Source organism: Sturnira hondurensis, unplaced genomic scaffold (genome assembly GCF_014824575.4).
Source record: "Sturnira hondurensis isolate 20B ecotype Veracruz unplaced genomic scaffold, ASM1482457v3 Scaffold0016853, whole genome shotgun sequence".
NCBI classification, from domain to species: domain Eukaryota; kingdom Metazoa; phylum Chordata; class Mammalia; order Chiroptera; family Phyllostomidae; genus Sturnira; species Sturnira hondurensis.
In genome coordinates, this window is record NW_028089484.1 from 23370 (window position 1) to 35511 (window position 12142).

Sequence of the window (12142 nt, forward strand, 5' to 3'; positions counted from 1 at the left end):
ATTCTAAATGCGATAGGATGCTAGACTGGAGAATGATAGCAGCTTGGGATTCCATTCATCTGAGATGTCAGAATTGAGATGGACCCTTTTGAGGTAAATGTACTGATGTGATTCACTATGATTAGAAAGGGGGACTGGTGTTGTGGTCCAACTGTGTGACAGGCATTTTATATTCCTAATATAAACTACAAAGTAAGTTTACACTTAATGATGAAGAAACAAGACCAGAGAGGTCAGGACTACCCTAGGACACCTGAACCTCATTCGCTAGGTGTTCTTGCAGAGTAACCAATTTAGTGAATGTGGTGAAGATCAGACCTCTGGGTAAGGAGCGTCCATCAGGGAAGGTGATTGGCTTGCTGAGCTCTCTTGCAATAACTGGTATAGGTGGATAGAGTCGCAGTGCCTCCTTGATGCACATGGTGGTATAGGGCATCTGATCCAGCTGATCCCTGAAATGAAGGCAGCCCACTCTGAGGGCAGGCAGGACCCAGGCAGACCCGGGCGTCTTATCTGGCTAAGTGGGTAGGGCTCTCCCATCTCCTGAGTGCTCACCAGGTGATGGAGGTGCCATCTCCCAGGAGGCTCTGGATCTCCTTGCGGCACCTGTGCTGATGCTCAGGGTGTGCAGCCAGAGAATAGAGGATCCAGGAGATGCCACTGGCTGTGGTGTCATGGCCCTCGAACATGAATGTGTCCACCTCGGCACGGAGGTCCTTGTCAGGCAAGCAGCTCCCATTCTCCATCTGGGGAAGGCACAGAGAGAGTGCAGGGTTAGTTCCTTCTTCTGCTCCTCTGGGTGAAGCCTCTGGCCCCTCCCACACACACTCACCCTGACAAAGAGGAGGATGTCCAGGAAGTCCATGTGCCTCTTTCTCCAGACCACCTCCATCTCTCCCTTCTCTTGCAGATGTTCCTCCCTCAAGTTGATCACTTGCTCTATCCCAGAACAGTGGGCCCCGGGTAGAGCTCAGTTCAGGGCTTTGAGTGTCTAGAAAGAGCAGCTAACACAGAACCTACCTTCCCCCAGCCTTGTTCCATTTGGGGTGCCATGAATCAGAATAAGTGTGGGAGTGAGGGTCATATCAGGAGGGAGAGCTCCATCACCACCTGATTGGAAGTCAGGGCTCTGCTCAACAGCACACTCATGGAGTAGGGTCTGCTTGAATGCCATTTGCAGGGGGTGACATTACAAGCATGGTGAGACATGTCAATCCCAGCACAAGCCCTGGCACCCTAACACTTTGGTTCCCAAGCCATGAACCAGGAGAGTACCCGGTGTGGGTGTGTTGCATCTACTGAAGAGCAACAGTGGGTTCTTTCTGAGGGTCAGGGCCAGTCCCTTTGGCATGTGCCTGATGAGGGACAGGAGCAACCCAGGAGGTGGATCCAACCTGTGTGCTGATGGGCAAGCTGGCAGGCCCTGTGGTTCCAGTGGCCCTCAGAAGTCAGCCCATAGATGATGTCATTCTGGTAGAAGAAACTCCTCACTCAAGAAAAACAGAGGTTTTTCAATCCCCAATGGTATGGAGGTAGGACTGGCAGTTTCTGAGGGAGAAGATACAGAAAAGGCTAGGGTATTGAGAGGCCTCTGTCCTTGGGATTCTAGGTGGGCGTTTCTGCAAACAATGGGGACAAGTAGCACTGAGGCATTCACTGCTGCTGTCTTCTGGCCGTTGGGACACTCAGTCCTTTACAAGTGATATGAACAAGGAGAGAAGATAGTGGAGAGTTAGGTGGGAGCAGAGTCCACTTCCCCCTGTGCACAGACGGAAAACCTAGCTGATCTTCTGAGGAACAGACTGAACAGCCAATGGTATCCCAGCAGAAAGGAAGATCGGAGGCTGATGTGTAGAAGACATTCAAAAACCAGATTCTAAAGAGAGTGCTTTGGGAAATAAGGTTTCTGGTACCAGCACGGGGAACAAGGCAGATGCAGCTCCAGGCCTGGTGTGGAGCAGCTCCAGTCAATGGCTCCCTCACCCGCCAAACAAAGCTTGAGCAGCACCAGGATAGACCTGGATGCTTGAAGTCACTAGGAGGAATACGGACGAAATGGCAAACACACAAGGGCAGTGTGCACCCACTGAAACTGTGCATGGCGGCAGGGGAGAGTTGGTCTGTGATGGGCCCTGACCCAGATAGTCCCCAGTCTGGTTGAAGAGTTGAACTGAGTGTGAGGCCAGTTGCCTGTTTAGAGTGGCAGAGTCGAATAGAAGAAATTTTTCCAAAAGAAAAAGAAAAAAAGAGGTAGTCAGTGGCTGCTTGGGGAATTGTCTCAAAGCAGTCTCCCCTGCATCCCCTGGCTGTATCCCTGTGGCCTCTGCAACCTCACCCATGGCCCCACCTCTGCTGTCAGGATGCTGACTATATTCCTACCCCACAGCTGCAGTGGCAAAGGGCATCCAACTGTGCCTGTGAACCCAGTGGTGCACCAGCAAACCAGCCACCCTCCACGCTGTTTCAGTTGCCACCTTACCAGTGGAGGATGGCATGCACCCAACAACACCACCAGGTGACTGCTCCTGCTGGAGCAGCAGAGGCTGGGACCTCACTCTCGCATTGCAGGAATGAGTGAGTCTGACCTTACTGCCCAGGGGCACCTTGTGCCCCACCCCATCACCCTGTACCAGCATCCTCAATGGCAGCCATGGCCACAGCCTCCACCCTGCAGAACCAACTGGCTGTAAGAGGAAGATGGAGACACCTCTGTGGAGGGGAGCAGCAGGGCTCAAGAAGTCAGCTATTCCCAGAGAGACTTAACCCAGTGTAGGGGCTGAAGTACCCTGAAGAGTTTCTGAGAGTCCCTAGCATTTACACAGCAAAGATTGAGAAGGTGGTGTGTGAGTTGCCCCTAATTGGTGCACTTCAAGGACAGCACAACTGGTGGACTGAAGGCGTAGGCCAGGCTCAGAGGGGTACTGGAGGCACCGGTAGTGAACTGAGGAACTAGGCTGGAGGGTGGACAACTGCAAAGAGTGTGGCTCAGGCCAGGCTCCAATCCTTGCAAAACCACAGGAAGGGAGAAAAGGGAAACCAATCCCCCTTCAGCCTGTTGGAGCCAGGAAGACCAGCAGAACTGGCTTGGCTTGTTTATAGCCAGAAGGAGGCTTTATAAAAAAAATTCCTTCTTCCTTTGTTTTTTTCTTTCTTTTTCAAAATCCTTCCTTCCTTCCTTCCTTCCTTCCTTCCTTCCTTCCTTCCTTCCTTCCTTCCTTCCTTCCTCCTTCCTTCTTTCCTTTCTTTGTTTTTTATTCTGACAAGTGAGACAATAAAACCTGGAGCAGTGAATGAACAAGAGTTAGACTGAAAGAGAGGACCTCTGAACACCTGAGACTGTGAGACAAATTTGACTTTGTTACTCCAGAGAAGTTGCAAGTGATTGTATATTTGTATTATTATTTTTTCTTATATGTACATCTTTTATTTTATTAGTATTTGTTAATATCTCTTTTTTCTGTTTTGTTTTGTTCACTCAGTCTTTTTAATTGCATGGTTTGAATGGTCTGCCTTGTTCACAGAAATAAAGCAAAAGACAGAAAATTTAAAATACAGTATGCTGTATTTTAAATTTTCTGTCTTTTGCTTTATTTCTGTTCCAATAGCAGACTAATCTAGGTCTTGTACTTCTTTTCTTGTTTTTCAGATCACATAGATTCTGTCATATGGTTGTTCTTCCATTACTATCATAAATAACTGCTGTTCCATTCAATTCTAGATACTACACAACACCCCTCCTGGATCTTAGCCCACTTCACAGTTTCCTGAACTCTATTACTGTAGTGGTTAACTCTATTCTCTCACACACTACACCTATTTTCTATCTTTACTCTCCCTTTACCTCATAATCTGACCTCCCACAAGCTCACTGAATTCTACATCCAACTCAGAATTCTCCCTTCACCCACTAACAAGAGTCTTATCTTTTTGTATCCCTTCTAAAACGTGGCTAATTGGGGGAAATTTTACGATTAACACTATACATATCCAAAGGATCTCCTATCTCTTCTCTATAGGTTGGTACTTTCAATACTGTAGAATACACTCCTACTGTCTTAAACCGTTTTGCTTTCCCTGTCCAACTGATCAGAAAAAAGAGTAGGTTGGAGATTTGAACACCAGGGTACCTGCTGGAAGAGGAAACACACCAACAAAGGAACTGCCAACAGATAACAATGAAAGAAAGTGAAGGAGGGAGGAGAAGACACACTGACCTCAACCCAGGATCTCTCTGGAAGTACAACTAAATGGGGGAGAAATTCCCCAAAACAAACAACTGAACAAGAGCAAGAGAGAGGCCTCAAAACCTCATACACACAGAAGAACCAGTTTCAACACAACCTGTCCACACCTGCACAGCAGAATACAAGATGTGGTGGATGGAGTGATCCTCAGTTCACCACTTGGAGGGAAGGACCCACCAACAACAATCAATATGCAAAGATATACAGAAAGCCAAGATAAACAACAGCTCAAGACCAGCAAGCTGAGCAGATCAAGGAGACTGCACCACTGAAACTCACAGTTCTTCTACCAGAGAAGTTCACACCACAAACCTAAGGACTCAGAGCATATCAATTTAAGAAGGAGAGGCTAAAAGAAGAGTCCCACAAGCAATGGGAAGACAAACAATCCCCAAATAAAAGGAAAGGAGGAAGCCTCGGAAAGAATGTGAAATGAAATAGAGGCAACTCAACTATCAGATATTGACCTCAAATTTATTGTTATCTGGAAGCTCAAGAAGCTCACAGAGAATTATCCAAAACCACAGGGAAACTACAATAAGCTCATTGAAAACTATAGCAACATGAAAAAGGAAATAGAAACTATCAACAAGGACCAAGAGGAAATGAAGAATACAATTTCTAAACTGAAGAACACAGTAGAAGGAATCTAAAGCATGTTCAGTGAGCAGAGGATTGCATCAGTGAGTTGGAGGAAAAGGTAGAAAGAAAAAAAGCACCCAGAAAAAGCAAGAAAAGGAAAAGAGAGGCAGAAAGAATGAGAAGGGGTGTAGGGAAATGTAAGAGAACATGAAAAATAACAATATCCCTATCATAGGGATACCAGAAAAAGAAGAAGAAAAGCAAAGGGTAGAAAACCTGTTTGAAAAAGTAATGCTGGAAAACTTCCCTGATTTGTTGAGAGAAAAAGTCACACAAATCCAGGAAACACAGAGATCCCAGTCCAGATGAACCCAAACACACCCAATTCAAGACACATCATAATTCAAATGGCAAAATCTCAAGACAAAGAGAGAATCTTAACAGCAGCAAGGGAGAAACAGGAAGGAACATACAAAGGAGCCCCAATAAGACTAGCAACTGACTTCTCAATAGAAACCTCCAAGTCAGGAGAAAAATGGCAAGAAATATTCCAAGTAATGAAAATTAAGGGTCTGCAACCGAGACTACTCTTTCCAACAAGGCTCTCAATTAAAATGGAAGGACAAATAAGGAGTTTCCCAAGCAAAAGAAGCCTCGAAGACTATATCTCCTCCAAACCAGCTCTGCAAGAGATGCTACAAAGTCTGCTTGAAGACCAGGGAGAAAAACAGTGACAGAAAGAGGAATACAGGTATGAAAAAATGGCAATGAGTAAGTACGCATCAATAACAACCTTAAACAAAATAGATTAAATGCCCCAATCAAAAGACATGGCATAGCTGAATGGATAAGTAATTATGAACCCACACATATGCTTTCTACAAGAGACCCACCTCAGAGCATAGGACATGCATAGACTGACGTGAAGGGCTGGAAACAAATATTCCAAGCAAATGGATAGAGAAAAAAAAACTGGGGTAGCAATACTCATATCAGACAAAATAGACTTCAAAATAGAGCTATAAAAAAGACCCTGAAGATCACTTCATAATACTCAAGGAAACAATCTACCAAGAAGACATAAACATTGTAAATATGTATGCACCCAACATAGGAGCACCCAAATATATGAAGAAAATCTTAGAGGACTTCAAGAAAGTTATTGACAGCAACACAATTACAGTAGGAGATTGTAACACCCCACTTTCAAAAATGGACAGATATTCCAACCAAATATCAACAAAGTTATTGTTTCACTGAACAATGTCCTACATGAAATGGACCTAATTGATAGGTATATAGAGACAGTCTTCCTCCCAAAGAAGCTAAATACACATTCTTTTCAAATGCTCATGGCTTATTTTCTAAGATAGACAACATAATAGGACTGAAAACAAGCCTCAACAAATTCAAGAAAATTGAAATCATATCAAGGATTTTCTCCAAACATAAGGGAATGAAACTAGAAGCCAACCTCAAGGGGAAAAACCCAAAACACTGAAACTCATGCATATAGAATAGCATGCTTTTAAACAATGAATGGGTCAAGGAAGAAATCAAAAAGTTTCTGGAATCAAATGAAAATGAACTAATGACAACCCAAAACTTATGGGAAACAGTGAAGGCAGTCCTGAGAAAGTTCATAGCAATACAGCCCTACCCAAAAAAGACTGAAGCATTTCAAACAAACGACCTAACACAATGCATACAAGAACTCAAGGAGCAACAACAAAGACAGGCCAGAGCAGGAAGAAGGAGGGAAATAACCAAGATTGGAGCAAAATTAAATCACATAGAGAGTAAAAGCACAATTCTAAGGATCAATAAATCCAGGAGTTGGTTTTTTTAGAAGATAAACAAAATTGACAAGCCATTAAACACACTCATCAAGGAAAAAAAAAGGGAGGACCCAAATAAAGATAATTAGAAATGAAAGAGGAAAGTTTACAACTGATAACACAGAAATACTTTGGATTGTAAGAAATTACTATGAAGAACTATATGCCAAGAAATATAAAACCAAGGTGAAATGGACAAATTCCTGGAAAAATATAGTCTTCCAAAACCAAATGAAGAAGAAGCAGAAAGCCTGGACAGGCCAATAACAGTTGATGAAATTAAAGCAGTAATCAAAAACTTTCCAACACAGAAAAGTCCTGGACAGGACAGTTTCACAGGAGAAATTTACAAAGCATTTAGGAAAGAAGCAACCCCTGTCCTTCACAGATTATTCCAAAAAATTCAGGAAGATGGAACACTTTCAAACTCTTTTTATGAAGCCAGCATCATCCTAATCCCCAAACCAGAGAAAGACACAACAAAGAAAGAAAACTTCAGGTAAATATTCTTGTGAACATAGACACTAAAAACCTCAACAACATATTGGCAAACTGCATCCAGGAATATGTTATAAGGACCATATGCCATGATCCAGTGAGATGCATCCCAGGGATGCAAGGATGGCTCAATATTCGCAAACCAATAAATGTAATACATCACACAAACAAAATGAAAGACAAAAATCACATGATCATATCAATAGATGTGGAAAAGTACTTGACAAGTTACAACACCTACCTATTTATGTTAAAAACACTTAGGAAAGTGGGAATAGAGAGAGCATTTCACAGTATAATAAAGGCCTTCTATGAGAGACCTACAGCCAACATCAAACTCAATGGGCAAAAACTTAGAGCTTCCCCACTAAGACCAGGAAGAAAAGGATGCCCACTTTCACCACTTTTATTCAACAAAGTATTGGAAGTCCTAGCCAGAGCAATCTAACAACAAAGAGAAATGAAAGGCATCCGAATTGGAAAAGAGGAAGGGAAACTCTCCTTGTTTGCAAAAGACATCATAATGTACATAGAAAATCTTATAGACTCCACCCGAGAACCCACTCAACCTAATAAGTGAATATGGCATAATAGCGGGATACAAAGTCAATATTCAGAAATCAAAGGTGTTTCTGTACACCAACAATGCAATATCAGAAACAACAGCCAGGAAAAATAATCTGCTTTGTATAGCAACAACAAAAATAAAGTACCTAAGAATAAACCTAACCAAGGAGGTAAAAGACCTGTACTCAGAAAACTATACAACACTGAAGAACAAAATTTAGGAAGACACAAAGAAATGGAGGCATGTACCATGCTCATGGACTAGAAGAATTAACATCATCAAAATGTCCATAGTAACCAAAGTGATTTATGGATTCAATGCAATTCCTATTAAATTGCCAATGACATATTTCACAGATATAGAACAAACATTTCAGAAATTTATATGAAACCACAAATGACCTTCAATGGCTGCAGCAATTTTGAGAAAGATGAGCAAAGTAGGAGGGATCACAATGCCTGGCACCAAAGTATAGTCCAAGGCCACTGTCATCAAAACAGCCAGGTACTGACATAAGAACAGACACCTAGACCAATGGAACAGAACAGAGAGCCCAGAAATGAACCCAAGTCTCTACAGTCAATTGATATTTGACAAGGGGGAAGAAGCATAAAATGGAGTAAAAATATCCTCTTCAACAAATGGTGTTGGGAGATCTGGACAGATACCTGCACAAAAATAAAACTCAATCACCAATTTACACCATACGCAAAAATAAATTCAAGGTGGATAAAAGACGAAAACCTTGGCAGGAAAATCTCAGACATTTGATGCAGCAACATCTTCACTGATATGTCCCTTAAAGGAAGGAACATGAAGACAAGAATAAACAAATGGGACCTCATCAAATTAAAAAGCTTCTGTAGGGCTAGAAAATATTAAAAGAGAACCAACTACATGGGAAAACAAACAAGGGTTTGATCTCCAAAATATATAAAGAACTCACACGACTCCCTTCAGGAAGGCAAAAAAAAAAAAACAATTAGAAATGGGCAAAAGACTTGAACAGACACTTCTCCAAGATGGACATACAGAGGGCCCAGAGACATATAAAAAGATGCTCAGTATTACTAGCCATCAGAGAGATGCAAATTAAAACCATAATGAGATACCACTTCACACAGGTCAGAATGGCCATCATCAACAAATCAACAGACAAGTTCTGGAGATGATGAGGGGAAAAGGGAACCCTAGTGCAATCCCGATGGAAATGCAGACTGGTACAGTCTGTTTTTCAACTACTGTAAAAAACAATACGGAATGTCCACAGAAAACTAAAATTGGAACTGTCTTTTGACCAAGCAATTCAACTGCTGGGATTGTATCCAAAGAATCCTCAAACACCAATCCAAAAGAACCTATGCACCCTAAAAATTCATAGCAGCACAATTTACAATAGCCAAGTGCTAGAAGCAACATAAGTGCTTATCAGTAAATGAATGGATCGAAAAACCATGGTATATTTACACAATAGAATATTATTCAGCAGAAAGAAATATGGAGCTCTTACCATTTGCAGCAGCATGAAAGAACTGGAGAGCATTATGCTAAGTGAAATAAGCCAGGCGGTGAGGGATAAAGACCATATGATCTCACCTTTAAAGGGAACATTATCAACAAAAGAGTAAAACAAGCAAAATATAACCAGAGACATTAAATTAAGAGCAATATGACAGCATTGAAAGGGGAGGGGGAGGGGCTAGTGGGGGGAAAAGGTTTCAGGAACTAGTATAAAGGACACACAGACAAAACCAAAGGGGAGGGTGGAAGCAAGGGAGGGAGTTGGATTTGGATGGGGTGATGGGGAGTGGTGGGGGGAAAATGCAGACAATTGTAATTGAACGACAATAATATAATTAAAAAAAAAAGAAGTGATATGAACCAACAAGAATGATACTGTGCCAGGGATCAGGGGTCTGTGGGTGAGTCAAGCTTTGGTCTGGACTGCAATTTGTCGATGGTCAGTAGATCTTCACAGATTCTTGTTTATTGAATTGGTGAGCCTCACTCTTGCCTAAACTGGCTCTCCACTGAGTCCATATCAGTTGATAGAAACAAAAACCCTGCAGCTGCAGGATCATCACAGACCTGTTTGTCGGGACGCTGCCTTGCTGGCTGAAGGGGCACTTCATGATGGTGTCCAGGATCATCAAGGAGACGTGTTCAAAGATCTCCAGATGGGAGTCCTGGCTGATGAGCTCCTCCCATTTGTCCTGTAGTGGGAGAGGAACATTGACCCAAGTCTATTGCTCCAAAGGGCCTCAACTGACAAAGCTAGTTTGTCTCTGTCTCTCCAGATACCTGTTTGGTATCCCTCACTTTCCAGAACAGAGGCATTATAGCACATTTAGACTGTAAAGCAAATGATGATAAAGTTCAAGCTATATTCTCACAACCTTCGATTATAAAATTAAAGACATTTTCTCATAATGGTTTGAAATACTTTTGAAATGCAGAAATAAGTTATGATAACCACCTTTAAGCAGACCAGAAAACATTGTTTCTCAGGGGATAAAGAGGGAATTTTGTGTGGGGTTAAGCTAGAACTGAGGGACATCAGGTGCCCTTTATCTCTAGGTAGCAAATATGTCAATGCAAGAGGAAACCTAAGTGACCAGTACTAGAACTCCTAAGGAAGGGACACCAGGGACTTTAACTCTTTCATTCATCAAATGAGCATAGCTGTTGAGATCAGAGACCAGATAACAGGTGATGTGATGGCAGGACCTGGCTCTGTGAGTGAGGATGTAATCTCCATTCCCTTCCACACAGTGACTCAATTTCACATTGAAGCCTGTGCTCTGAGCCAGGGTCCACATGAATGTCCTCCTGGGATGGCCATCCTGTCACTGAAGCTGTCACTGCTCAGGTGTGCTAGTGGCGGTTTGTCTTATTGTGAAGCAGAAGGACTGTTCCTCTAGCACACTGTGCTGAAGAGGTGGAGGTTAGAGGTGAGTGGACCTGTTCTTTCCATGGCCTTCCTTTCTCTTGGCAATGACCAAATTCATGTGGATTCAAGCTGGTGCCTAGGTACATCCTGACCCATCCACTTTAGGAAGCTCTGTCACATGGTAAGTTCTGACTGGCTGAGTTATTCTGGTTGGCTCTATCTGATGGATGTACCAAGGCTCCATCTATCCTAGAGTGGATCACGTGAGTTGTGCTGTGAGTGGGTGTGTGCAGATGAGAGAGGGATGGACTTACCAGCATCACTCGGACAGAGTCCGCCATGATCCCCAGATAGGGCTTCAGGATGTCATAGTGGAAGGCTGGGGTCAGCATTCGCTGGTGCTGGAACCAGGTCTGTTCATTCAACAGGAGCAAACCATACCCTGGCCACAGATAGGTGTGGGGGTGGGGAGACGGAATCAGAAAGATAACTTGGGATATTTTGGAAGGAACCAGGGATGTCAGGAAAAGTACATCATGGGCAAAGGAAGGAAAGGCCAGTGTATTTCAGGAACGTGAATTTCCCAAAGTGGAAGGTACATGGGACATCACTATGACAGCTGTGAGTTAAAGGGTGAGATAGAGTAGAGGGGCTGGTAATAGAAGTTTGTAAGTAAATGTCACTGTGAAAACATTGGAAAGCACTGAGAGGTGATGGGAAAAAGCTGAGTTTCAGAGGAACTCTCACCATGACCTGGAAGCAGTGAGGTTCTATTAGAAGAGAAATAAGGCTTAATTCAGAGATTAGGATAGTGATATGGTGCTGGTTACCTGTTGTTCTCTGTGAGTCACAGAGATAGCTCTTGGTAAGGCAGGTGGACCCCACAGTACTGCTTAGACATACTTACCAATCCACGGAGCCAGGAATCTGTACACATCATGATCCTTCAGGTCTGAAAGGTAATAAAAAGGCATTAGAGGAAACTGGAGGGGTTCAAACAAGGCAGGGAACCCTCAGAAGGCAGCTGTGGTCCACACCATGGGCTGTCATCCCTTCATGAGGTTGTCAGCTGGCAGTTTGTCTCAGGTTTGTCTACCTATCTCCATGCCTCCCATCTCCATGTCTCTCTGTCCTAATAGTTGCTGTGAGCTCAGGAAGGCAGACTCAGTGTCCCAGGAGCAGAATGCTCACAGGATTAGGATGGTCACTCAGCCAGAAACATGGGCACTATATTCAGTGCCACAGAAAACACAGCAGTCTATCACCTTCCTGCAGTTTCTGGGAGCTTCATGTCTCCAGGACAGGCAACATTTAGAAGAGTGAAACCAAAGTCAGGGTTGATAGAAATTGTCCTTCAGACCTGGGAAATTTATATACCCGATCATTGCAATCTGATTAAAGGAGAAAGAAAGAAAGAGAAGGAAAAAATGATAGAATGAAGAAAGGAAGAAAGGACAGAAGGAAACAACAAAAAATAAAGAACATAGAAGGGATATTGGCCCAGCATACTGTTTAAGTATGC

The 12142-nt window shown here is 43.1% G+C and overlaps 1 protein-coding gene across 1 annotated transcript; it reads right to left on the bottom strand.

The window, feature by feature from the left end:
* Positions 1–229: 229 nt before the first annotated feature.
* On the bottom strand, positions 230–11572 carry LOC119001574 (cytochrome P450 4A11-like; the record flags this gene model as incomplete). Its single annotated transcript, XM_037066979.1, is given in 8 exon segments — positions 230–452; positions 556–746; positions 833–939; positions 1395–1514; positions 1517–1548; positions 9819–9943; positions 10935–11062; positions 11528–11572. Coding segments are annotated over 8 exon segments (956 nt in total), but the record flags the coding sequence as incomplete, so codon positions are not given.
* Between the last annotated feature and the right edge of the window lie 570 nt (positions 11573–12142).